The sequence below is a fragment of the Leptodactylus fuscus genome, chromosome 1 (assembly GCF_031893055.1).
Source record: "Leptodactylus fuscus isolate aLepFus1 chromosome 1, aLepFus1.hap2, whole genome shotgun sequence".
Lineage (NCBI taxonomy): Eukaryota > Metazoa > Chordata > Amphibia > Anura > Leptodactylidae > Leptodactylus > Leptodactylus fuscus.
Window position 1 is genome coordinate 82,611,055 of NC_134265.1, and position 25,458 is coordinate 82,636,512.

At 43.4% G+C, this 25,458-nt stretch overlaps 1 protein-coding gene across 1 annotated transcript in view; it reads right to left on the bottom strand.

The window, feature by feature from the left end:
* MARCHF3 (membrane associated ring-CH-type finger 3) overlaps positions 1 to 25,458 on the bottom strand; it is a 180,576-nt gene that overhangs the window by 69,814 nt on the left and 85,304 nt on the right. Inside the window, exon 2 of the mRNA XM_075272502.1 lies at positions 1,729 to 1,969. Within this exon, the coding sequence (XP_075128603.1) occupies positions 1,729 to 1,913 (185 nt within the window). The 5' untranslated portion in view covers positions 1,914 to 1,969. The remainder of the gene's footprint in view (positions 1 to 1,728; positions 1,970 to 25,458) is intronic.

Genomic DNA, 25,458 nt, shown 5'->3' on the forward strand with positions numbered 1-25,458 from the left:
AGGCATGTCATTTAGAAATGAGGCCAGCTGAGATACTTTTCTATATGAGAAAAAAAGTATCTTCTTACTGAATTGCCGCACACATTGGTGTCAGCAAAGCTTATAATGCTATTTGACATCTGTGCAAAGAGAGCTTAAAAGACCTCAGTTTCTCAGAGAATAAAAATCTGCAATGAACATGAATGTTGAAATAAGATTTGAAAAGATCTCAGCAGTTCAGTAAGAATAATAAATTCTAATTCAACATCACTTTGGAAATCCACTATGGCATATGGATCAAATTACAACATGAATATATGACAAATATGTGTTTGTATTTAGTCCTGTGAAGTCAGATTTGTCTTAGGGTTCTCTATATTTTATGTTTTGTGTTACTTGTTATTAGAGCACTGTGCTATTGCAGCATCCCAGAGTGCTACTGCTTTAAGTGTTTGTCTTTTGTGCCTCTGGGTTATGTTGGTATGCCCTGTTCTTTATGTTCTGTGTTATATGTCATGGTTTTGCAGCTTTCCCTTGTTATTTCCCCCTCACTGTTCAAACCTTTGCCTTGGTTCAACCCTGGCCAATCACAGGCCACTGGGCGGGGTTTTAGGAGACTCTAATCTCCACCATGACTGTTGATGTTCAGTTCAGTCCAGTCTAGAATTTAGTGCAGTACAGTGTGCAGAGCATCTCTGCAGGGCTAGCCTTACAGCCTCAAGGAGGATTGTCTTCTGCCCCAGGCTCAACACTAGACAGCCCTGAGAAGGGAATTGCTGATGTCTGGAGTATTGAACGTTATCTGTGCCGTGCCAGGAGGAATAGGAGAGGACCCTGACAAGAGGAACGAGTTCAGGCCTAGTCTACAGGTAACCGAAACCCCTATCAGATCTCCCTGCACCACTCTCCTTAGCATCCTCATCTGGGAGATGCAAGAGAAGAGGAGTAGTGGAAAAAGTATACCATAGAGCCTGTAACATCCCTGGGCAAGATCCTATAACCAAGGCTGGGAGATTGAACACATTGCTACTACTACTCCCATTTGGAAGCTGCCGTTTACTTTTGTTCCAGTTGTTACAATAAACGGTTACTGTTTCTGCATCCGTGGCCTCCTGAGTCATGCCTGCCTCACCATCAGAGCCCTTCCAACCAACATCACTCCAGCTCAGAGAGGAGAGATCCCCTCTCCAAGTGGAAGCGCCCTGGGAAAAACTACTATCACCACCATCCGGTAGTGGTGTTTTTTTGTTTTCTTTTTGCCTGTCTTTATGCAGCTGAAAACAACACAGAACCTAGAACATGTAAATAAAGATCATATTTAACCAGTGTTTTAGGGTGTAAAAGGTAACAACTCCAAATAACACAATTACACGACTACATCCCAGAAAAGAACATCATGCTCAATAACACTCTTCTTACAAAGTTAATAAAACCAGACAGGAGAAAATCTGACATAGGGAACACTCACAATATCACCATGCATGCACTTTACTGGAACTTGCAAGAATTTAAAGATTTAGATATTTTTTTTGCTCAGCACTTTTCTTTGTGAACAATATCAGCAATTATATTGGAATTATTTTTCCTACAAGTCTCAACATATCTACGAGCCACATAAGTGAAGTTCCCCACTGTTCGCTGCACTGTGTTAAGTCATTGTTTCAGGCACCGGCACAGTACTGAGCTTTGTTAAGCACCCTCGTTCACTCCCAAAATAATGAAAAGGATATATTAATAATGTGCATTTACCTCTGCGTGGTTAGAGTCCGCACTACTGTAGACAGCAGCTGACCGTCCTTTGCTGAAACTTGCATGACATACTGTGGCTGTCCATTCACAAGACTGCTACAATCTTCTACTGTCTTTCCGGAGGGCGCTGAGCTAGTGCAGTCTGGTAAGACCTCAGGCAGGTGACTGCAGCGGCTTGTTGTCATAGTGACAGACAGCAATTATAGTGCTAATAGCTTCCGTATACGTACTGTATTTCCATCTGTAGAAAAAAAAAAAACACCAGAAAATGTCTCGGTTGTTAACAATTTGGCACGTGGAGAGCGTTTTATTGAGCTGAACTCGCCGTTTTCTCTGCTAGATAAACAATAATATTAAGGCCTAGTTTACACACTAAAGTGTGTCGTCTGAAAGCGCCGGCTGCCAGATGCATACGAAAAAATGCAGTTTGTACAACACACATCGGCAATAAAACATAACCATTGTCTCTGGAGTAGTGGAAAGGATGTCGAGGCGTCACATACAGGAATCACTGCACAGATGTTCAGGGGACGAGAAAAATAAAAGGGCCGGTTACAGAACAAGCCCGTAGAAAACAGCGGATTACAGGAAAACAGACTTAACCCTTCTCGCGCAGGAAACAGCGCGGCACAAGCAGGCCCGCTCCTGTCAGCTCCAGCTACAATAATGAATGCTCTGATCAGGTAGCAAGTGCTGGCTTTCTGGCTAATCCAAAGCATTTCCTAGTGCAACCTGGGCCTCATTTCAATTCATGTCACACACAGGTGACTGGAAAGTCTACTTATGGCTGTAAAAAATCAGTTTTCCACGCGCCAGGGGCTGTGAGACTGCCTGACCATCAAAGGAACTAAATGAATGTAAAAAGGCTTAATGAATCTGCTTTACTTAATGTCAATTTGTGTTCTCTTTACATCAATTACCTCTGTCTGTCACAATGAGCGGGATATGGCGGCAGAAGCAAGACTATCATTCTAATGCCGCTAGGTTTCAGGTACACGTGTGTGAAATACGACTTAAAACATCATAGTGCAGGCCACAGAGTTACGTACCATAGTTAAGATTCAGTATTATGGGCTGAATGGCAGACTGGAATCAGTGCGTGTAGGGAAGAATTTGGGCCAATATACACTCACCGGCCACTTTATTAGGTACACCATGCTAGTAACGGGTTGGACCCCCTTTTGCCTTCAGAACTGCCTCAATTCTTCGTGGCATAGATTCAACAAGGTGCTGGAAGCATTCCTCAGAGATTTTGGTCCATATTGACATGATGGCATCACACAGTTGCCGCAGATTTGTCGGCTGCACATCCATGATGTTCCACCACATCCCAAAGATGCTCTATTGGATTGAGATCTGGTGACTGTGGAGGCCATTGGAGTACAGTGAACTCATTGTCATGTTCAAGAAACCAGTCTGAGATGATTCCAGCTTTATGACATGGCGCATTATCCTGCTGAAAGTAGCCATCAGATGTTGGGTACATTGTGGTCATAAAGGGATGGACATGGTCAGCAACAATACTCAGGTAGGCTTTGGCGTTGCAACAATGCTCAATTGGTACCAAGGGGCCCAAAGAGTGCCAAGAAAATATTCCCCACACCATGACACCACCACCACCAGCCTGAACCGTTGATACAAGGCAGGATGGATCCATGCTTTCATGTTGTTGATGCCAAATTCTGACCCTACCATCCGAATGTCGCAGCAGAAATCGAGACTCATCAGACCAGGCAACGTTTTTCCAATCTTCAATTGTCCAATTTCGATGAGCTTGTGCAAATTGTAGCCTCAGTTTCCTGTTCTTAGCTGAAAGGAGTGGCACCCGGTGTGGTCTTCTGCTGCTGTAGCCCATCTGCCTCAAAGTTCGACGTACTGTGCGTTCAGAGATGCTCTTCTGGCTACCTTGGTTGTAACGGGTGGCTATTTGAGTCACTGTTGCCTTTCTATCAGCTCGAACCAGTCTGGCCATTCTCCTCTGACCTCTGGCATCAACAACGCATTTCCGCCCACAGAACTGCCGCTCACTGGATGTTTTTTCTTTTTCAGACCATTCTCTGTAAACCCTAGAGATGGTTGTGCGTGAAAATCCCAGTAGATCAGCAGTTTCTGAAATACTCAGACCAGCCCTTCTGGCACCAACAACCATGCCACGTTCAAAGGCACTCAAATCACCTTTCATCCCCATACTGATGCTCGGTTTGAACTGCAGGAGATTGTCTTGACCATGTCTACATGCCTAAATGCACTGAGTTGCCGCCATGTGATTGGCTGATTAGAAATTAAGTGTTAACGAGCAGTTGGACAGGTATACCTAATAAAGTGGCCGGTGAGTGTATGTCACACAATGAAGCATATGTTATAAACCAAGGAGACCAAATTATAATCCAAGCAAAGGAGGCGAATACCTGAGGACATACACCATTTAGGCTATGGCCCCATGTTGTGGAAACGCAGCTTTTTTTGTTGCGTTTTTGTGAGCCAAAGCCAGAAGTGGATTGAGCAAAAGGTAGAAGTATAAGAACTTCCTATATATTTCCCATTCCTCTTGTAGACATTCTTGGCTTTGGCTTAAAGAAACTCAACAAAGCTGCAACAAAAATGGCTGCGCTTCTGCAACATGAGGCCTTAGCGAAACGCAAAAAACGAGTTATTTCGGCAGTGTTTTTCATTGCATTTTCATAGAGTTTTCCTCTGTGGACTTTTGCTTCTATTATACTTAAATGGAAAAAAAAAGCAGTTCCGAAGATATAATTCACATGCACTGATTCTCAAAAGCACAGTCGTCTTTGAAAACGTAACTTTTCAGCTGCAGATTTTTGTCTCCAGTATGTGGATGGGTTTACTGCGTGTCTACGCATGCGCAGTAGAGGTGACTTAGAGGCGTGCACACACACACAGTACAGAAGGAGAAGAGGCTGTTCTCAAAGGAATAAGCCATGGAGGGTAAGTATGTAATATGGGTCGGGGGTTGGGCTGAGTAGGTAGGGTAAGACATATAGGATAGCTAGGATAGGAAGGATAGCTAGACAGGGAGGGAGTGTATGGGGGGGGTGAGGAAGGAACGTGGAAAGAGGTGAGGGGGTTAGGAAGTTACATAACAGGAAGCAGAAGGATCTAAACCAAAACAGGAGACACTAGGGGCCCCCAGAGACACCAGAAATCAGTCAAAATACACTAAAAAGTATATAGGTACATTTTTTAAATAAACATTTTTTGCCCGGAAAAACCCTTTAGGCTAAGGCCCCACGGGACAATACGCAGCACTATAGCACTGCAGGAAAAACTGCCGTAGAAACGCATCGCGGTTCTTCCCACAGTGCTTTGAATAGTAAGTTCACAGAGTTTTCCTCCACTGACTTTCTGTTACCATTATATCTATGGGAAAGTCGCTGGTGTTTAGGTAGATATAATTTACATGCTGCAATTTCCAAAACCGCACCGTTTTTCGAAATCGCAGCGTTTTTGTGCTGTGGATGTTAACGTAAAGTGGGCATGGGATTCACGTGAATCCCATCCACTTTGCTGTTACTGGATAATGCCGCCATTTTTCCTCCGGCGTTTCTAGCCCGTGGGGCCCCGGCCTTAATGATATATTCCTGAACAGCTGCTTGAGGCTGGGGCCCACAAATGCAGAAATGGAGTAGAAAAAAACCGCAGTATTTTACAGTGACAGAAAAGTGAATGAGATTTCATGAAATCTAATCCACACATTGTGGAAGAAAATATTATAGAAAAGCTGCATTTTTGAAAAACATAGCATATCAATTTTACTTGTGGAAATGTGTCATTTTTCCCCAGAGACTTACATGGGATGGAGAGCCAAAAATAAAAAACGCAGTAGAAAAGCAGTGACAAAATGCACAAGTTTTTCTCTTCTGTGTTTCTGCTAAGTTTTTTTCGACATAGTTTTCTATGTAATTACAACAAGTAACTGGCATGACTGCATGAAGTCCTTGTATGTTCATATGTACAGCTCGTAGCTGTGAGCTATAGTGTGAGTCGATGCGCTGGAAGGAAGTCTGACGGGGGTTAAATGGGATCTCTGCGGGAGTCTCCTACTCTGCTCAAGTTGGATTTGATACATGTCACTGAGACAGCAGAGATCACATCTTTTGATGTGTTATACATTGAGATAAAAAAAAAAAATCATATTCTTGTGTAGCAGGCCATAGAGTATATCAGATGCAGGGTAGGATAAAACATGTCATTTAGTGAATGTACGTTAATTATTAGTTTGCACACTTAGCTGATCTGCGGCAATCATCTGCCTGACAATCATTTACAAAAGAAGTTATAAACGATAAAATCAGAATATCTGGGAATTCTAAGAACTATGTCATACGTGCAAAGAAGCACTCGACATTAGTAATGATAATGCAGGAAGCTGGCGCTTACATGCTGGGTATGCTAGCACATTGTTGGCAGTGTAAACACCAGGTTCCTATCACAATATGGCATATACAGACTGGACAATCTGTTCACAGTAGCTTATGAATTGAATAATTGTATTTTTTACAAGTCTATTTTGTACTCAGAAAGAATTTTCTATAATTTAAATTGTAACATATTTTAGAACAATTCATACAACAGAACATGACTGACTATAATGTGTGTGTGCTGCCTATATGTGATGGTGTGTGCTTCTACGTCCAGGTTTTTTGAAGCATTTAATTCGGGAATGAGGGCCTGTGGAGAACAAGTTCACATAACAGAGAAATCTGTCCTCCTACAACACCAATCACTGGCATGGAGTGGGGAAAAAAAGAAAAGATGGTGGTATAAGTAGTGTACTACAGAGCCATCAGGTCAGGAATTCCTGTTTACCTTGTGGCTTTAAGATTACTGTGCTGAACTGGGAAGCTTCTAAGGTGACAGAGTTCTTTGGGCTTGGCCTATAAGAAGCTGAGGAGGCATATATAAACCCACTTCCTCCTGATCTAGGTGCCTGCTAATTAGTTTGTACTCTAGTTAGGCTCTATACCAGGGGTCCTCAAACTGCGGCCCGCGGGACACATACGGCCCTCCAAGCACTTCTGTCTGGCCCCACCGACAACGTCGGTAGGCGTGCATTTATAATGAAGCTCCTGGGGAGCTCAGGCCAGGCCATGGAGCGCACTTCACTTTACCTATTGGAGGGCACCGCTCCCGATGTCTGTGCAACCTGCTCTGCCTCTGGCCCACTGTTTAAAAAGTTTGAGGACCCCTGCTCTATACCCTGATCGTGTGCACTGTACAGCTTTATTCAGACCCTTGGCTTGTTTCTGGTTTTCCATTTGTATCCCGATTCTGTCTCTGATGTGATCTTATGGAACTGACCATTGGCCTGCATGTTTATTTTCCCGATTCTATCTGCCCTGTAAGTTTATTGTGGGTTCTGGTTTGATTGCCAATTGTGAAGCATTTACTTCTTGTACAGTTTATGTGGTGATAACCTGACCAATTCAGTAAAAGTCCTTCGTGGCTGGCACTGGTGAAGGCGTTTGGGTGTCTGAAAACCTATCTCTCAACCCTGTATGGGATTTATAACAGCAAGTTCTACTGTTCTCTGTTATCAGATCCTGCTATTTTTCTGATATTTGCTCCAGAGACTCTACCATAACACATAAACACTCCATATAACACCATATGCTGCTCCATATGGCACTGTATTTCAGGGGGAGAGAATACCTCCATTATGTGGTATCTAATTGAGCATGCCACATTTTTTTTTCTGCTAGAAACCCATAGAAAAATCTTTTTGTGCCTCCAAGGTTTCAGTCTGAGACCTATGTGTTGGTGAATATGACATATGCTCTGCAGTAAATAGCAGGTAACCCACAGTCCTGTACACAGAATATCTAATCCCTTACATCAGCATGGGATAGAATGTATATATTGTATAATAAAATGCAATAAAATGAGTAAAACAACTTCTAAAATCATAATCGTGTAACATACTGTAGATTCACAGCAGAATAATAACAGGAATTCAATGTATTACTAGAAGACAAATATCAGCGCATAGGAAAGGAACTCACATTTCAACAAAGGCATTCAATCAATGTCGTAATAGGAGCATGGAGTACCACTTGCAGCATCTCACTTAGAAATCAGAGGCCGCATAGCTATTCATAAATCCACTTTGTGTCATTGAAACCAAATACTCCAGTGGACTCATGGTTCAGTAAACTGAGATGGGGATTCAACTGCTGGGAAAAAATTTACATATATATATATATATATATATATATATATATATATATATATATATATATATATTCTTTATTTTTTCCATCTTTCCTCACAAGATACATTATATATGTAAATATAAAAATTGCATATTTATAAAGAACAAAAATGAAATGGTTTCCTCCTGGTATTCAACTCCAGGCAGTCTAAACGCAGACTCTACTTATCATTCTGTTCCTATGTAATTTGCCATATGTATGTAGAAGTAAAATAACTTGGGTGCCCGCTGAGCATAGGGACTGACGTATACAACTACAATGCTGACAGTGTATTAGCAAAATGTCTCCTGTTTTATAAAAAGCATTTCCGTGTAAAACCAGCAGGACAAGTTGTATCCTTCTGAGAAGTCTGTTAATATTCTATTCAGACCTTTCTGAGTTAAAGTACTAATGACAGCCATTACTCTTGCCATAGAGGTTGTCACCCAGTTTCCACAGGGCCTATACGGCATGTAAATCTGCATTACTTTGTAGAGTTGCACCCTTTTGCATCTTTTTCGTTTCTGCGAAGTCGGTTCAAGCATACTAGAAGGCCAGAGGCGTAACTTGAAGCTCACTATGCAAAATCTATAAATGCAGATACTACTGGTGCATCCCCTATGGCTACACCGCTGAGCACAGGTATTTTTCTCAGCATGCCAAGTCCTAACATGGAATAATCATGGATATATTGTGGATTTTCACCACTGAGTTCAAAGGGGAAGTTGAAATGCACAACAAAACCCGATTTTACTTTGTATTACCTCCTGATCCACAGCAAAGTATGAAGGTGTGAACAATGGCAAGATAAAAATAGTTTAAAAAAAAAAAAAAAAATCAGTATACTTTGGTCACTGCAATGGTAATGCTACCCTGGTCACCCCACTAGTCTCTTTGAACTACCATGGAAATGAACGCAGCATGTTGGGAGTTGTAGCAGCTGGAGTGCCGATGGTTGCTGACCCCTACTCTATATCCTGGCCTCTAGTGATTATATGCCATGTAGATACATGACTGTTGTATCACTATAAAAATACATCATCATTGTAGACCCAGTATACAGAGACTGGTGGGGGATGAGCATCATGTTACCATGGAGTGTCAAGGAAGCTTAGTATAGTGTTCTTTAAAAAAAAAAAAAAATATATATATATATTGTAAGCAATATGGAGCAGTGAATCCACAAGAAACATGCACCAAAATCCATACAATTTAATGCAAGTCCCCTGTAGCATTTCAGCTAAGTGTACTACTCTCTTCACTGTAGCTTTTGCCATTCTTTATATGAACCAGGGAATCCAAGATGAACCTAGATAAGGGTGTTTAGGATTGTAGAACTACAGCTAAAAGCATGCATGTGGCTTTTTTTATGATATGTACAAAAGTTGTAGCTGATACATGTATGTTAGGCCTGGTTCACATCTGCGTTTGGTAATCTGTTTGGGGAGTCCGCATGGGGAACACATTGTCAAGCGCTGTGCAGTGAAATCACACAGACCCCATAGACTAGAATGGGGTACTGTGCTTTCCGTGCAGTCCCCACATTAGTCATGCGGACAGGAAAGTAGATTGTGAAGTACTTTTCTGTTCGCATGTTCTGTGCGGAGACTGCGTAGAAAGCACATAGACCCCATTCTAATCTATGGGGTCCATGTACTTTCATAAGCTCACCGCTTGCCAATGTGTTCGTTAGTCCATTCCAGGGGTCCCCATACGGACTCCCCGAACGGATTACCAAACACAGATGTGAACCAGGCCTTAGAAGCAAAGTTTTTAGCTTAGATATAGGCAGTACTGTGTATAGCACGTGAAAATAGTGTGTACTTTGACCTATAAGTGGATATCATAAATATCTGCATTTTTTTGTACTGGAACAAGTGTTTTCTCTGTATGTGCAATTCTCTGGGCAGGTTTTCTTCACAGTTCACAGAAGATGAAATGTGTATGGGAAATTGCTCTGAGATTTAGCACTGTACCCTCTGACAGCTCCGCTTCCAACCCAGCTTGTGCACACTGGTATAATCTAAAGCTCATGGGCCCAATGTAATATCTACAACTCATTCTCACCAACTAAAGCAAGTATAAAGCAAAATTGTTGGCATCATGCCTCACCCATTTATGTAGGACACAACTCTGAACCTATGGCTTTATATCTAAATAGTGCATATGACCTGCTTCATCACCCCCCCAAAGTGAATAAAGACCCCAAAAAAACCAGATGGCAGACCCTAACTCTCCTGATGTCTGACATTATTAAACAAATGGATACTATAATGCTATTTGAGAAGATTAATGCTACTATAGCTGACACTCTTCCGCACTTTCATAAGGTTTGGTCCCTCTGGATTAACCGATCATGTGCTACTTGCCTGTCGTATTGTCTACAATTGTGATCCCTGGGGTAGGTAATATAGTCTTTCTATTCTTACCTCAAGATCCTTTATTCACTGTTGGAAGCAGTGCTTTATCTCCTATTCCTTCTTCCTATGTTTTATTTATTTCTCAGTTTTGTTTCATCCTTTTTTTTATGTGCTCTCCTTTTTTCTATTCCACTTTCATATTATATAGATCAGCCAATTTTCCATCTTTTTATTTGCAAATACTCTTGTTATTTTGGTTAAAGAGATTACAATTATGCTGACTATGTTCTATTGACTACTGTTCTACCTATGGCCTCTGATACTACTTTGTAATGTGGCATTCTTTATTATTAGGGCCAGTTCACACAGTTTATTGGCAGCGGATTTTGATGCGGAATCCGCCTCAAAAGAGATTCCACAATTTTGATATATTGATGACCTTCTCTTAGGGTCCTGCATATAAAATATGCGGGGGCCCAACACCTTGCACCCCCAGTGATTATCTGGTAGCAGCTGTGATGCTGGCAACAAATAGTATAAGGAGCCAGAAGTAGAAAGTATATCGTTTACAGTCATATGTACTTCTGGGTTCAATCACTGTGTTTGCTAGTGCCACAGATCCTGCTATATGCTTATTGGCGGGGCCTGGTTCACATCTGTGCATGGGTTTCCATTTCGGGAGTGTGCTTGGGGACCCCCCCTGAATGGAAATCTAATCCGCATAAAAAAGTGGTTACCCTAGGAAACCCTTGGACCCCATAGACTACAATGGAGTCTGTGTGGTTTCACCCCTCAGTTTCTGCACGATAAATACAGAGAAAAAAGTGCTGCTTGCAGCGCCTTTTTCTCCACATTTTTCATGCAGTGAGGGCAATGGAATAACCCAAATGCAGATGTGATCCAGGCCTTAGTTAAGAGACAAAGAGTCAGATCACAGACTGCCAAAAACTACTTGTACACAAAGTAACTTATAAGGGATATCCAGGGTTGTCAGAGGTTTGTGACATCACATCTAGAGATGAGCGAGTACTGTTCGGATCAGCCGATCCGAACAGCATGCTCACATAGAAATGAATGGATGTAGCTGGCACACGGGGGGTTAAGCGGCCGGCCGCCGTCAAAGCGGAAGTACCAGGTGCATCCATTCATTTCTATGGAACGTGCTGTTCGGATCGGCTGATCCGAACAGTACTCTCTCATCTCTAATCACATCCATTGACCACATGACCATGATACAGCTCAGTCCTATTCAAGTGAATGGGAATAGGCTGCAACATGGCCACATGAATAATGGATGTGATGTCACCACCTTAGAAAAGAAAATGGAGCTATTTCTAATTGGAAGCAGCCCTGTTTTCTAATCATGGATAACTTAACTCAAGTCACTGACAATATCTGTCTTCTAATATAAAAGAAATAAAGAGCAGCAAAGACCAATGAACATTCTTAGTCGGTAGGGTTCACCCTTGGGTAACTCACATAGATATATTTCAAAATGTTCATATAGGGAAAAACTGTACAAAGAACCTGACTATGGATATCTATTATTTATACAGTGGATACATAGCATACATAGGCTAGAATGTTAGCAGGGATTTTGTACACTATGTTGTGTGTGCACCAGATATGAATATACAACTCTATGCAGCCTGAAATGGCACCAATTTTATTCTTATAGCAAAAAATATCAAGTCCAATATGTAGATATCTCTTATATGCATTATATAATACAGGATAATAGCAAGTGTGAATCATTATAATCTTTCGCCAACCTAAGAAAAGAAAAGATGTCAGACGCGCTGACAAAATATAACTGTCTTCTTTTAGTAGTTGGTGCAATAAGAACATCCATCAAAAGCCAAACCTACATTACTCTTAGGCTTTCTAGATACATCATGCAGTACAATCCTGCTGTCTGTTAAGCATGGCCAGTTCCACAATGTCCCAGCCATCAGTTTATCATGTTGTTTGCTTTCCTGCTATTTTAGAAATATTACTGTCACAAAGCAAAAACTTAAAAGAACACTCCGCATCACTCGTTTCCCTGTAGGAAAGGACACAATGCTGCTGCATTACAGTTTATTCTCTCATATACAAGAGTACACCACATGCTGGAATTGGCAATGAGATGTAAAGACAAGCATTAAAGCATGACAAATAAACATCAAAGAGCTACTTGCATTTAATATCCCTCCATTGTCTCTGGGACACAAGGTAATTATTATCTAATATATTCTCTACTATACTCCCTTTGTAATTTTATTTTTTAGAAATTAATTTGTTAACACAATTTAACAATATAGCAATGTACTAGAACATTTTCTATTGGTCATTTGTCAAATACATGAATATTTACATGAATAACACCAACATGTAACTCCTATACACAAGCTGTGTCCAAATAAATGTGTGTTTACTATATAACATAATACATAAAAGAGCTAGATAGCTAAAATTAATCTAATCATCCCATGATGATTTCTGGGTGCTAGCTCCAAAGATGGTTAACAAACAGCGCCTGCTGCAGGGGAAATAAAGTATTACACGGCAGCTGCTTATATCAATGCTGTATGTAGCTTTGTGTAAGATACGCAGCTGACAGACAGCAAGCACCATTATCTTCATGCAAGAAACCTATCTGATCTGTTTCTCTAATGCTCAGCGTGGCCGTGTCACTGTTGTGACCCATTCACAGTGGTGACCCCAGGCACATGATGTCACAGGAGGCTCAAAAGAAAGAGGCCCCTTCTCTGGGCCTCCACTTGTTATACTCTGGCATCTGAAGAGAGATAGCTTTGAGCTCAACAAATGTTTCATGTAGTTTGCATCAACTAGGTTAAAATTGATATACACAGTGTTGGACTGGGGTGTCTAGGGCCCTTCAGTAAAATTCATGCTGGGAACCCACAATACAGTTACATGCAAATATCACCTGATACTCATTTGCAGATTCCTAAAATGTTCCCCAACAGCAGTAGACCTCAGCCTGCAGCGATATGCTACAGGATGACTGGTTATTGGGGAACACGCAGTGTGATTTAGAAGATGGGGCCATTGGCTAGGAATGGCTGGGCCCCAAGGCGAACATTTGACATAGCCCCTCCCAAGCTAATCCCCCCTTGCTACCCCTGACCCTGACCGAGCCAACCCTCCCAGCGTGCGTGCAAACCGCATTCCTGCACACACTATTATGCCCCATAGTGGCCCCTGCAAACACTATTATGCCCCATAGTGGCCTCTGTACACAGTATTACACACCATAGTGGCCCCTGCACACAGTATTATGCCCCACAGTGGTCCCTGCACACAGTATTATGCCCCACAGTGGTCCCTGCACACAGTATTGTGTCCCCATAGTGGCCCCTGCACACAGTATTATGCCCCACAGTGGTCCCTGCACACAGTATTATGCCCCATAGTGGCCCCTGCACACAGTATTATCCCCCATAGTGGCCCCTGCACACAGTATTATGCCCCATAGTGGCCTCTGTACACAGTATTACACACCATAGTGGCCCCTGCACACAGTAGTATGCCCCACAGTGGTCCCTGCACACAGTATTATGCCCCACAGTGGTCCCTGCACACAGTATTATGCCCCATTGTGGAGCACCCATGAACAATTATTATACTCTGGGGTCTTTTCAGACCTCAGAGTATATTGACGTCTGGGACATCAACAAGTAGGCCCGAAGCCTTCCAGTGCGTAGGATAGGTAAGTAACAGCGTTTCGTTTGTAATGTTCCCTCACCTCTTCCAGTCCTCTGCTCATTATACTTGGGAGTCTGAAAAGACCCCCCCCCCCCCCCGAGTGTAATGATAGCGATGTTTGTGGGGTACGTGGGCCCGTGGCCTTACTTACCGATCCCCTCTCATGATCACAGCGGCCTCCACAGAAGGGGAAGCACCAGGGGCCATGAGCAGGAGCCAGGATCGGTAAGTAAATAGGGCCTGTCACCTGTTGGGGTTACTCTGTATGAACTGCAAAGATCTACAGCTGAGGTGGGAGAGTCTGTCCATAGGACAACAATCAGTTGTACACTGCACAAATCTGGCCTTTATGGAAGAGTGGGAAGAAAGCCATTTCTCAAAGATATCCAAAAAATGTCTTGTTTAAAGTTTGCCACAAGCCACCTGGGAGACATCAAACATGTGGAAGAAGGTGCTCTGGTCAGATGAAACCAAAATCCAACTTTTTGGCCACAATGCAAAACGATATGTTTAGCGTAAAAGCAACACAGCTCATCACCCTGAACACACCATCCCCACTGTCAAACATGGTGGTGGCAGCATCATGGTTTGGGCCTGCTTTTCTTCAGCAGGGACAGGGAAGATGGTTAAAATTGATGGGAAGATGGATGGAGCCAAATACAGGACCATTCTGGAAGAAAACCTGTTGGAGTCTGCAAAAGACCTGAGACTGGGACGCAGATTTATCTTCCAACAAGACAATAATACAAAACATAAAGCAACATCTACAATGGAATGGTTCACAAATAAATGTATCCAGATGTTAGAATGGCCCAGTCAAAGTCCAGACCTGAATCCAATCGAGAATCTGTGGAAAGAGCTGAAAACTGCTGTTCACAAATCCAACTTCACTGAGCTCGAGCTGTTTTCCAAGGAAGAATGGGCAAGAATTTCAGTCTTTCAGTGTGCAAAACTGACAGAGACAAACCCCAAGCGACTTGCAGCTATATTCGCAGCAAAAGGTAGCGCTATAAAGTATTAACGCAAGGGGGCCAAATAATTTTGCACGCCCCACTTTTCAGTTTTTTATTTGTTAAAAAAGTTTAAAATATCAGAGAAATTGTGTTCCTCTTCACAATTGTGTCCCACTTGTTGTTGCTTCTTCCCCAAAAAATTTAAATTTGATATTTTTATATTTGAAGTCTGAAATGTAACAAAAGGTTGAAAAGTTCAAGGGGGCCAAATACTTTTGCAAGGCACTGTATATAAGCATGTAGATTGGGGAGGAAAAAACACATGGCATCCTGCAGCAAGCTTACTGTACATATAGGCTATGTATCTGTCAGAGGGTAAGACGTGAGAACCCATGGGGTGTAGAAAGGAAAATCATCTAAGTAATGGGGCAGTGCTGATGTATATAAAAGCTACAGAAGCCATCAGTATCCTGCACACACAGACCTATTATCCAGCATGTATCATGAGAAAAGAAAATTCCATGGGACTCCAAATTTACGGCAACCTTTAATTTAAGGTTTATTTAAGACATATTATAATGTCGACATCATGCCGACCTTCTCAGAGGCCTTTGACTGCAATGATGTTGGGGCCATGAGCAGGAGCCAGGATCGGTAAGTAAATAGGGCCTGTCACCTGTTGGGGTTACTCCAGCAGGTAACGGCCTATTTAAAAAAAAAACCCAGTAGCGGTAGTGGCTGCCGCTGGGCCCCCTAATATCCTGGGCCTGGTGGCAGCTGCTACTGCGGCTACCCCGTTAGTTAGGCCTCTAGATGGGGTCCAGGGAAAGAGATACTGATTGGCCTAACTCTGATCCTAGATGACCCCTCAGCTAGCCAATGTGTCGACATGATATAAAATGAACTGAGTAGTCTCTGAAATATTCTGCTTTGTATTTTATATACATCAGCATCGCCTCGTTGAGATGTTGTACGATGAGCCGATAGACCTAATAATGGTTGAAAGATCAGGAAGGTGAGCTGAAAAACTGCTTGAGAGGAACAGTGAAGAAGTTACCCAACTATCATATTCCACCTCTTATTTTTCTAAGGCCTTTTGGAAAATGAGAGCAGTGACCTGATAGGTGACCGTGGGAAACTAATGCACTAATGCATCTCCCCCAATGTGTATCTAATAGCAGGCACATTACACATATACAGAGGATTACAGAAGTATTATGCTGAAGGTAGCAATTATTATACGTAGCTATACCCAGCTGGCAAATGGCCTTGTGTAACTGTTCTCCTTCAACATCCACGTTTTTCAGCTTGATGAAATGTCAACAAGGAATTTCATTTCTGGTTTTTTTATTTTACATTTCACAATATAATCAATTACTGTAACTATTCTCCTCTTATGCCATCTGTTAGACATAAAGCTTATACATAAGATGCTACTGCTGAATACTAAAGTGTCTGAAGCTTGAAATTCTATAAAGTCACAAACGTGTAAATTATACAGAAAAATGTATTTTTGAATAAAAAAAAAAGTGCTTATTTTTAAAAGAAAAAAAAATGGAGATTTTCCAATATATAGTTTTCTTTTTTTCTGAGTTTTGTCACTCCTTCTGATCTCATACGTGCCAACACAATTTTTGGTTGTTGAGGTAGTGCCAAGAGGTCACTGGCGCATGACCTCAACTCCTAAGAATACATAGAGATTATATAATATAAAATCTATATATAGTTTAATAAATTGCATTATTGTAGCAGGTAGGCAATAAAAAAAGGTATCTCTTAGAACAATATACTGTATAAGTTCCCTTTATAACAGTATATAATACCCTTTTATCATCCCATCATCAGTTACCAGCCATATACATCAAGCTTGGTTTAGCCAAGTGTTTATGTATTTTCAATGGACAGAGAGGAGTAAGCCGCTGCCAGACAACTCTTTCTGATGCTTATCTCCACAGAGAACATAAGGATCAGGTGTTAAATATTCATGGTATATGGATTATATAATTCTCTACAGGATTTATATAGTATTATACTGTATACAGTAGAATTATGCTGGTATAAAGTTCTGCTCTTCTCTTATTATGAATTTGGAGCCTATAGGGCTATCCATTGGCACGCGGATGTATTAAAATGATTAACGATTTTTTTTTTTTTTTGCTCATGTGATTTTAGATTTTTTTTTTTTGGTTGAAAACAGTTTTTTCTTTATTGAAAAATTAACATCGTACATAACATACGAAGAAGCTATCAACAAAAAGAGTATGAAATTCAATAAATGATTAACAATTTTTACAGGGGCATGTCCTGTTTTTGTTGGTTTTCATGGATCCCTGAGGGATCTCTGCGAATGGGTGCCACACTGATACAAAACAGCCCTGAAAAATTTCCCGTTTTCACAGGAATTTTGCACCTTGGTCGTCTGAATAGAGCCTAAGGGCCCCTTTACACGGTGTAAGCGCGCCGCTTCAAAACAGAGCCCATTGATTTCAATCGGAAGTGCGCGTATTTCGGCATATACGCACCCCTCCTATTGAAATCAATGGGCTCTGTTATGAAGCGCCGCGCTCGGACACGTGTATACATGTCTACATGAGCGGCTTACGCTTACGCCGTGTGAAGGGGCCCTAAGGATGTCAAGGAGTGGACAGCTAGTGTGTGTCTGCTATCTCAGCACCTGTTGAATGCTTGCTGCCTGCAGTAAAGAAAACAAGAACACGCAGAATTGTTTAATCTGGGTAATCCTGTATGCTGCTCATAGCCATTTGTAATGTTCATAGACAATATGGAAACACAAGGAAACCTCGTGATAACATTACGTTTCTGGCCTTGAGGAAGGATTAATGACAGAACGATGCACAGCAGGATGTAAGAAAACCGCTCATTGAAGAACATCAGTCATCTCTCTTTCAACTAGGTACATAGAAACATTTACCCACTCCAGGCAAAACCACTTGTACATGTGGTTATTCTATGCTGCTTCAAATTGTTAAATCCATATTAGGAATTTCAACGAGAAGCAATTTATAGCGATGGAGAAAAAAAATAAAATAATGACACAGCAAGAAAAATACTACTAAACATTTCAGGTACAGAGCTGAACATTTTACGGCTGCTGCTCTGGAAGTAATATCACGCTGGCTAATTCAATTACAATGTAGCAGTTTTAAGTCGAAGTAGAAGACATTTCACTCCACAGCACTGTAAATACATAGCGCTATTGTGATTTATGACATAGAGAAGACTGCAAAAGTGTCATCAAGTATACAGAGCTCAAGTATGTAAAAAAATTCTTTCCCTTTTAAATTGCCAGTTTTGTCATTGTATGCAGCCTGGTGTATTGCGTCCATAAATACTGTACCCGAGCTCATCTCCTGCCAGCAATTATTTAAATTACCTGCAAACCCTGGATAAGGGCTCAGCATACACATAGCCTGTTAGCACATCAGATTGCAAACAGGTTCTCTAAATTAATATAATGAATACAGGGAGCTCCTGGGCAAGAGAAATAACATCAGATCAAATATAAAACCTAGGAACCTCTGGATTCAATAGAGGAAAGGTGAAAGACACCTATATATTGATAAAATGTAGTTAAATCTTCAGCTATGTTCACAAGTGGCAGATTCATGGTAGAAATTTCTGTAATTGTTTCATACTGTACAGTATATCTGTATGAGGTTTATAATAATCTGGGCACTTGCGACAGAACTGTAACATGACTTGGTACCTTCCATCATCGCATGTTGTCTTTGTTCCTCCATTCTGGTTTACCATATTGTTATTTTCAAGATAGCCACTTACTTCCCTATTAGAGATGAGCGAACAGTGTTCTATCGAACTCATGTTCGATCGGATATTAGGCTGTTCGGCATGTTCGAATCGAATCGAACACCGCGTGGTAAAGTGCGCCATTACTCGATTCCCCTCCCACCTTCCCTGGCGCCTTTTTTGCTCCAATAACAGCGCAGGGTAGGTGGGACAGGAACTACGACACCGGTGACGTTGAGAAGAGTAGGCAAAACCCATTGGCTGCCGAAAACATGTGACCTCTAATTTAAAAGAACAGCGCCGCCCAGGTTCGCGTCATTCTGAGCTTGCAATTCACCGAGGACGGAGGTTTCCGTCCAGCTAGCTAGGGCTTAGATTCTGGGTAGGCAGGGACAGGCTAGGATAGGAAGGAGAAGACAACCACAACAGCTCTTGTAAGAGCTAAATTCCAGGGAGAAGCTTGTCAGTGTAACGTGGCACTGACGGGCTCAATCGCCGCAACCCAGCTTTCCCAGGATCCTGAATGGAATACACTGTCAGTGTATTCCCGTATACCCGATATATACCCCGATACCCGTTCCAACGGTGTGCCCCCCCACCTTCACCCCAGAAATACCCTGCAAGTCCCCTAGCAATAGAATTGGGGCTATATACACCCACAATTTTTACTACTGGTATACAGTGCCATTGTCTGACTGGGAATTCAAAGAATATATTGGGAATACAAATACCCTCATTTCTTGCTACTGCCATATAGTGCCATTGTCTGACTGGGAATTCAAAGAATATATTGGGGTTACGTGCACCCACAATTTTTACTACTGGTATACAGTGCCATTGTCTGACTGGGAATTCAAAGAATATATTGGGAATACAAATACCCTCATTTCTTGCTACTGCCATATAGTGCCATTGTCTGACTGGGAATTCAAAGAATATATTGGGGTTACGTGCACCCACAATTTTTACTACTGGTATACAGTGCCATTGTCTGACTGGGAATTCAAAGAATATATTGGGAATACAAATACCCTCATTTCTTGCTACTGCCATATAGTGCCAGTGTCTGACTGGGAATTCAAAGAATATATTGGGGTTACGTGCACCCACAATTTTTACTACTGGTATACAGTGCCATTGTCTGACTGGGAATTCAAAGAATATATTGGGAATACAAATACCCTCATTTCTTGCTACTGCCATATAGTGCCAGTGTCTGACTGGGAATTCAAAGAATATATTGGGGTTACGTGCACCCACAATTTTTACTACTGGTATACAGTGCCATTGTCTGACTGGGAATTCAAAGAATATATTGGGGTTATAAATACCCTCATTTCTTGCTACTGCCATATAGTGCCAGTTTCTGACTGGTAATTCAAAGAATATATTGGGGTTACGTGCACCCACAATTTTTACTACTGGTATACAGTGCCATTGTCTGACTGGGAATTCAAAGAATATATTGGGAATACAAATACCCTCATTTCTTGCTACTGCCATATAGTGCCAGTGTCTGACTGGGAATTCAAAGAATATATTGGGAATACAAATACCCTCATTTCTTGCTACTGCCATATAGAGCCAGTTTCTGACTGGTAATTCAAAGAATATATTGGGGTTACGTGCACCCACAATTTTTACTACTGGTATACAGTGCCATTGTCTGACTGGGAATTCAAAGAATATATTGGGGTTATAAATACCCTCATTTCTTGCTACTGCCATATAGTGCCAGTTTCTGACTGGTAATTCAAAGAATATATTGTGGTTACGTGCACCCACAATTTTTACTACTGGTATACAGTGCCATTGTCTGACTGGGAATTCAAAGAATATATTGGGGTTATAAATACCCTCATTTCTTGCTACTGCCATATAGTGCCAGTTTCTGACTGGTAATTCAAAGAATATATTGGGGTTACGTGCACCCACAATTTTTACTACTGGTATACAGTGCCATTGTCTGACTGGGAATTCAAAGAATATATTGGGAATACAAATACCCTCATTTCTTGCTACTGCCATATAGTGCCAGTTTCTGACTGGTAATTCAAAGAATATATTGGGGTTACGTGCACTCACAATTTTTACTACTGGTATACAGTGCCATTGTCTGACTGGGAATTCAAAGAATATATTGGGAATACAAATACCCTCATTTCTTGCTACTGCCATATAGTGCCAGTTTCTGACTGGTAATTCAAAGAATATATTGGGGTTACGTGCACCCACAATTTTTACTACTGGTATACAGTGCCATTGTCTGACTGGGAATTCAAAGAATATATTGGGAATACAAATACCCTCATTTCTTGCTACTGCCATATAGTGCCAGTGTCTGACTGGGAATTCAAAGAATATATTGGGGTTACGTGCACCCACAATTTTTACTACTGGTATACAGTGCCATTGTCTGACTGGGAATTCAAAGAATATATTGGGAATACAAATACCCTCATTTCTTGCTACTGCCATATAGTGCCAGTGTCTGACTGGTAATTCAAAGAATATATTGGGGTTACGTGCACCCACAATTTTTACTACTGGTATACAGTGCCATTGTCTGACTGGGAATTCAAAGAATATATTGGGGTTATAAATACCCTCATTTCTTGCTACTGCCATATAGTGCCAGTTTCTGACTGGTAATTCAAAGAATATATTGGGGTTACGTGCACCCACAATTTTTACTACTGGTATACAGTGCCATTGTCTGACTGGGAATTCAAAGAATATATTGGGAATACAAATACCCTCATTTCTTGCTACTGCCATATAGTGCCAGTGTCTGACTGGGAATTCAAAGAATATATTGGGAATACAAATACCCTCATTTCTTGCTACTGCCATATAGTGCCAGTTTCTGACTGGTAATTCAAAGAATATATTGGGGTTACGTGCACCCACAATTTTTACTACTGGTATACAGTGCCATTGTCTGACTGGGAATTCAAAGAATATATTGGGAATACAAATACCCTCATTTCTTGCTACTGCCATATAGTGCCAGTGTCTGACTGGGAATTCAAAGAATATATTGGGGTTACGTGCACCCACAATTTTTACTACTGGTATACAGTGCCAATTTCTAACTAGGAATTCAAAATGCGCAAGGCTCCCGGAAAGGGACGTGGACGAGGCCGTGGGCGAGGTCGGGGGAATGGTTCTGGGGAGCAAGGTAGCAGTGAAGCCACAGGGCGTCCCGTGCCTACTCCTGTGGGGCAGCAAGCATTGCGCCACTCCACAGTGCCAGGGTTGCTTGCCACATTAACTAAACTGCAGGGTACAAACCTTAGTAGGCCCGAGAACCAGGAACAGGTCTTGCAATGGCTGTCAGAGAACGCTTACAGCACATTGTCCAGCAGCCAGTCAGACTCTGCCTCCTCTCCTCCTATTACCCAACAGTCTTGTCTTCCTTCCTCCCAAAATTCCGAAGCTTTACAGAACAATAACCCAAACTGTCCCTGCTCCCCAGAGCTGTTCTCCGCTCCTTTCATTGTCCCTCAACCTGCCTCTCCACGTCACGATTCCACGAACCTAACAGAGGAGCATCTGTGTCCAGATGCTCAAACACTAGAGTCTCCTCCATCTCCGTTCGATTTGGTGGTGGATGACCAGCAACCCACCCTCATCGACGATGATGTGACGCAGTTGCCGTCAGGGCATCCAGTTGACCGGCGCATTGTGCGGGAGGAGGAGATGAGACAGGAGTTGGAAGAGGAAGTGGTGGATGATGAGGACACTGACCCGACCTGGACAGGGGGGATGTCAAGCGGGGAAAGTAGTGTGGATGTTGAGGCAGGTGCAGCACCAAAAAGGGTAGCTAGAGGCAGAGGCAGAGGTCAGCAGCTTAGGCGAAGCCAGGCCACACCCGGAATCTCCCAAGATGTTCCAGTTCGTACCCAGCCCCGAAAAACTCCCACCTCGAGGGCACGTTTCTCGAAGGTGTGGAGTTTTTTCAAGGAATGCGCCGAGGACAGATATAGTGTTGTCTGCACAATTTGCCTCTCGAAATTGATTAGGGGCTCTGAGAAGAGCAACCTGTCCACCACTTCAATGCGCCGTCATTTGGAATCCAAGCACTGGAATCAGTGGCAGGCAGCAACGGCAGGACAAAGGCCGCCTGCCGTTCACGCCACTGCCACTGCCTCTGCCACTGCCTCTGCCTCTGCCACTGCCACTGCTGACTGTGCTGGCGATGCACTCCAGAGGACGAGCCAGGACACCACTTCATCTGCCTCCGCCACTTTGTTGACTTCTACCTCATCCTCCCCTGGTCCTGTCTTATCTCCTTCTCCTGCACCATCAAAGGCACCATCAGGCGTTTCTTTACAACAACCCACCATCTCTCAGACATTGGAGCGGCGGCAGAAATACACTGCTAACCACCCACACGCGCAAGCCTTGAACGCCAACATCGCTAAACTGCTGGCCCAGGAGATGTTGGCGTTCCGGCTTGTTGAAACTCCCGCCTTCCTGGACCTGATGGCAACTGCGGCACCTCGCTATGCCGTCCCTAGCCGTCACTACTTCTCCCGGTGTGCCGTCCCCGCCTTGCACCAGCACGTGTCACTCAACATCAGGCGGGCCCTTAGTTCCGCGCTTTGCACAAAGGTCCACTTGACCACCGACGCGTGGACAAGTGCATGCGGACAGGGACGCTACATTTCACTGACGGCACACTGGGTGAATGTAGTTGAGGCTGGGACTGCTTCCCAAACTGGCCCGGTGTACCTCGTCTCCCCGCCTAACATTCCTGGCAGGGACACGAGAAGAACACCCCCCTCCTCCTCCTCCTCTACCGCCTCCTCCTCCGCCACCGCCTCCTCCTCCGCCACCGCCTCCTCCTCCGCTGTTAGATTGACCCCAGCTACGAGTTGGAAACGTTGCAGCACTGGCGTTGGTAGACGTCAGCAGGCTGTGCTGAAGCTGATCAGCTTGGGGGACAGACAGCACACTGCCTCCGAGGTGAGGGATGCCCTCCTCGATGAGACGGCAATATGGTTTGAGCCGCTGCACCTGGGCCCAGGCATGGTCGTTTGTGATAACGGCCGGAACCTGGTAGCAGCTCTGGAGCTTGCCGGACTCCAACATGTTCCATGCCTGGCCCACGTCTTCAACCTAGTGGTGCAACGTTTCCTAAAGAGCTACCCCAATGTTCCAGAGCTACTGGTGAAAGTGTGGCGCATGTGCGCCCACTTTCGCAAGTCGACAGTAGCCGCTGCTAGCTTAAAATCTCTCCAGCAACGCCTGCATGTGCCACAACACCGGCTTTTGTGCGACGTCCCCACACGCTGGAACTCAACGTTTCAGATGTTGAATAGAGTGGTTGAGCAGCAGAGACCTTTGATGGAATACCAGCTACAAAACCCTAGGGTGCCACAAAGTCAGCTGCCTCAGTTTCACATCCATGAGTGGCCATGGATGAGAGACCTTTGTGACATCCTACGGGTCTTTGAGGAGTCCACAAGGAGGGTGAGCTCTGAGGATGCGATGGTGAGCCTTACAATCCCGCTCTTGTGTGTTCTGAGAGAATCCCTGATTGACATCAGGGATAACTCAGATCACACAGAGGAGTTAGGGATAGCATCCGATCCGTCACAGCTGGAGAGTAGGTCCACACATCTGTCCGCTTCACTGCGTTTAATGGAGGAGGAGGAGGAGGAGGAGGAGGAAGAAGAGTTGTCCGATGATGTGATGGTGATACAGGAGGCTTCCGGGCAACTTCGAATCGTCCCATTGTTGCAGCGCGGATGGGTAGACATGGAGGATGAGGAGGAAATGGAGATTGAACTTTCCGGTGGGGCCAGAGGAGTCATGCCAACTAACACTGTGGCAGACATGGCTGAGTTCATGTTGGGGTGCTTTACAACCGACAAGCGTATTGTCAAAATCATGGAGGACAACCAGTACTGGATCTTTGCTATCCTTGACCCCCGGTATAAAAACAACATCTCGTCTTTTATTCCGGTAGAGGGGAGGGCCAATCGCATCAATGCTTGCCACAGGCAATTGGTGCAGAATATGATGGAGATGTTTCCAGCATGTGACGTTGGCGGCAGGGAGGGCAGTTCCTCCAGTAGGCAACCAAGTTCTCACCGGTCCACACAAATGAGGGGCACACTGTCTAAGGTCTGGGACACCTTGATGGCACCCCCTCGCCAAAGTGCCGCCACGGAGGGTCCTAGTGTCACCAGGCGTGAGAAGTATAGGCGCATGTTGCGGGAATACCTTTCCGACCACAGCCCTGTCCTCTCCGACCCCTCTGCGCCCTACACGTATTGGGTGTCGAAGTTGGACCTGTGGCTTGAACTTGCCCTATATGCCTTGGAGGTGCTGTCCTGTCCTGCCGCCAGCGTCCTATCTGAGAGGGTGTTCAGTGCAGCCGGTGGCATCATCACTGACAAGCGCACCCGTCTGTCAGCTGAGAGTGCCGACCGGCTCACTTTGATAAAAATGAACCACCACTGGATAGAGCCTTCATTTTTGTGCCCACCTGTGTAAAGCACCCCAACATGAAACTCCATGTCTGTACTCAACCTCTCCAATTCCTCTGCATCCTCATACTCATCCACCATAAGCGTTGCACAATTCTGCTAATACTAGGCTCCCTCCAACATGATTTCCCCCAACTCTGCTGGTTAGAGGCTCCCTCCACCCTGATTTCCACCAACTCTGCTGGTTAGAGGCTCCCTCCACCCTGCTTTCCCACAACTCTGCTGGTTA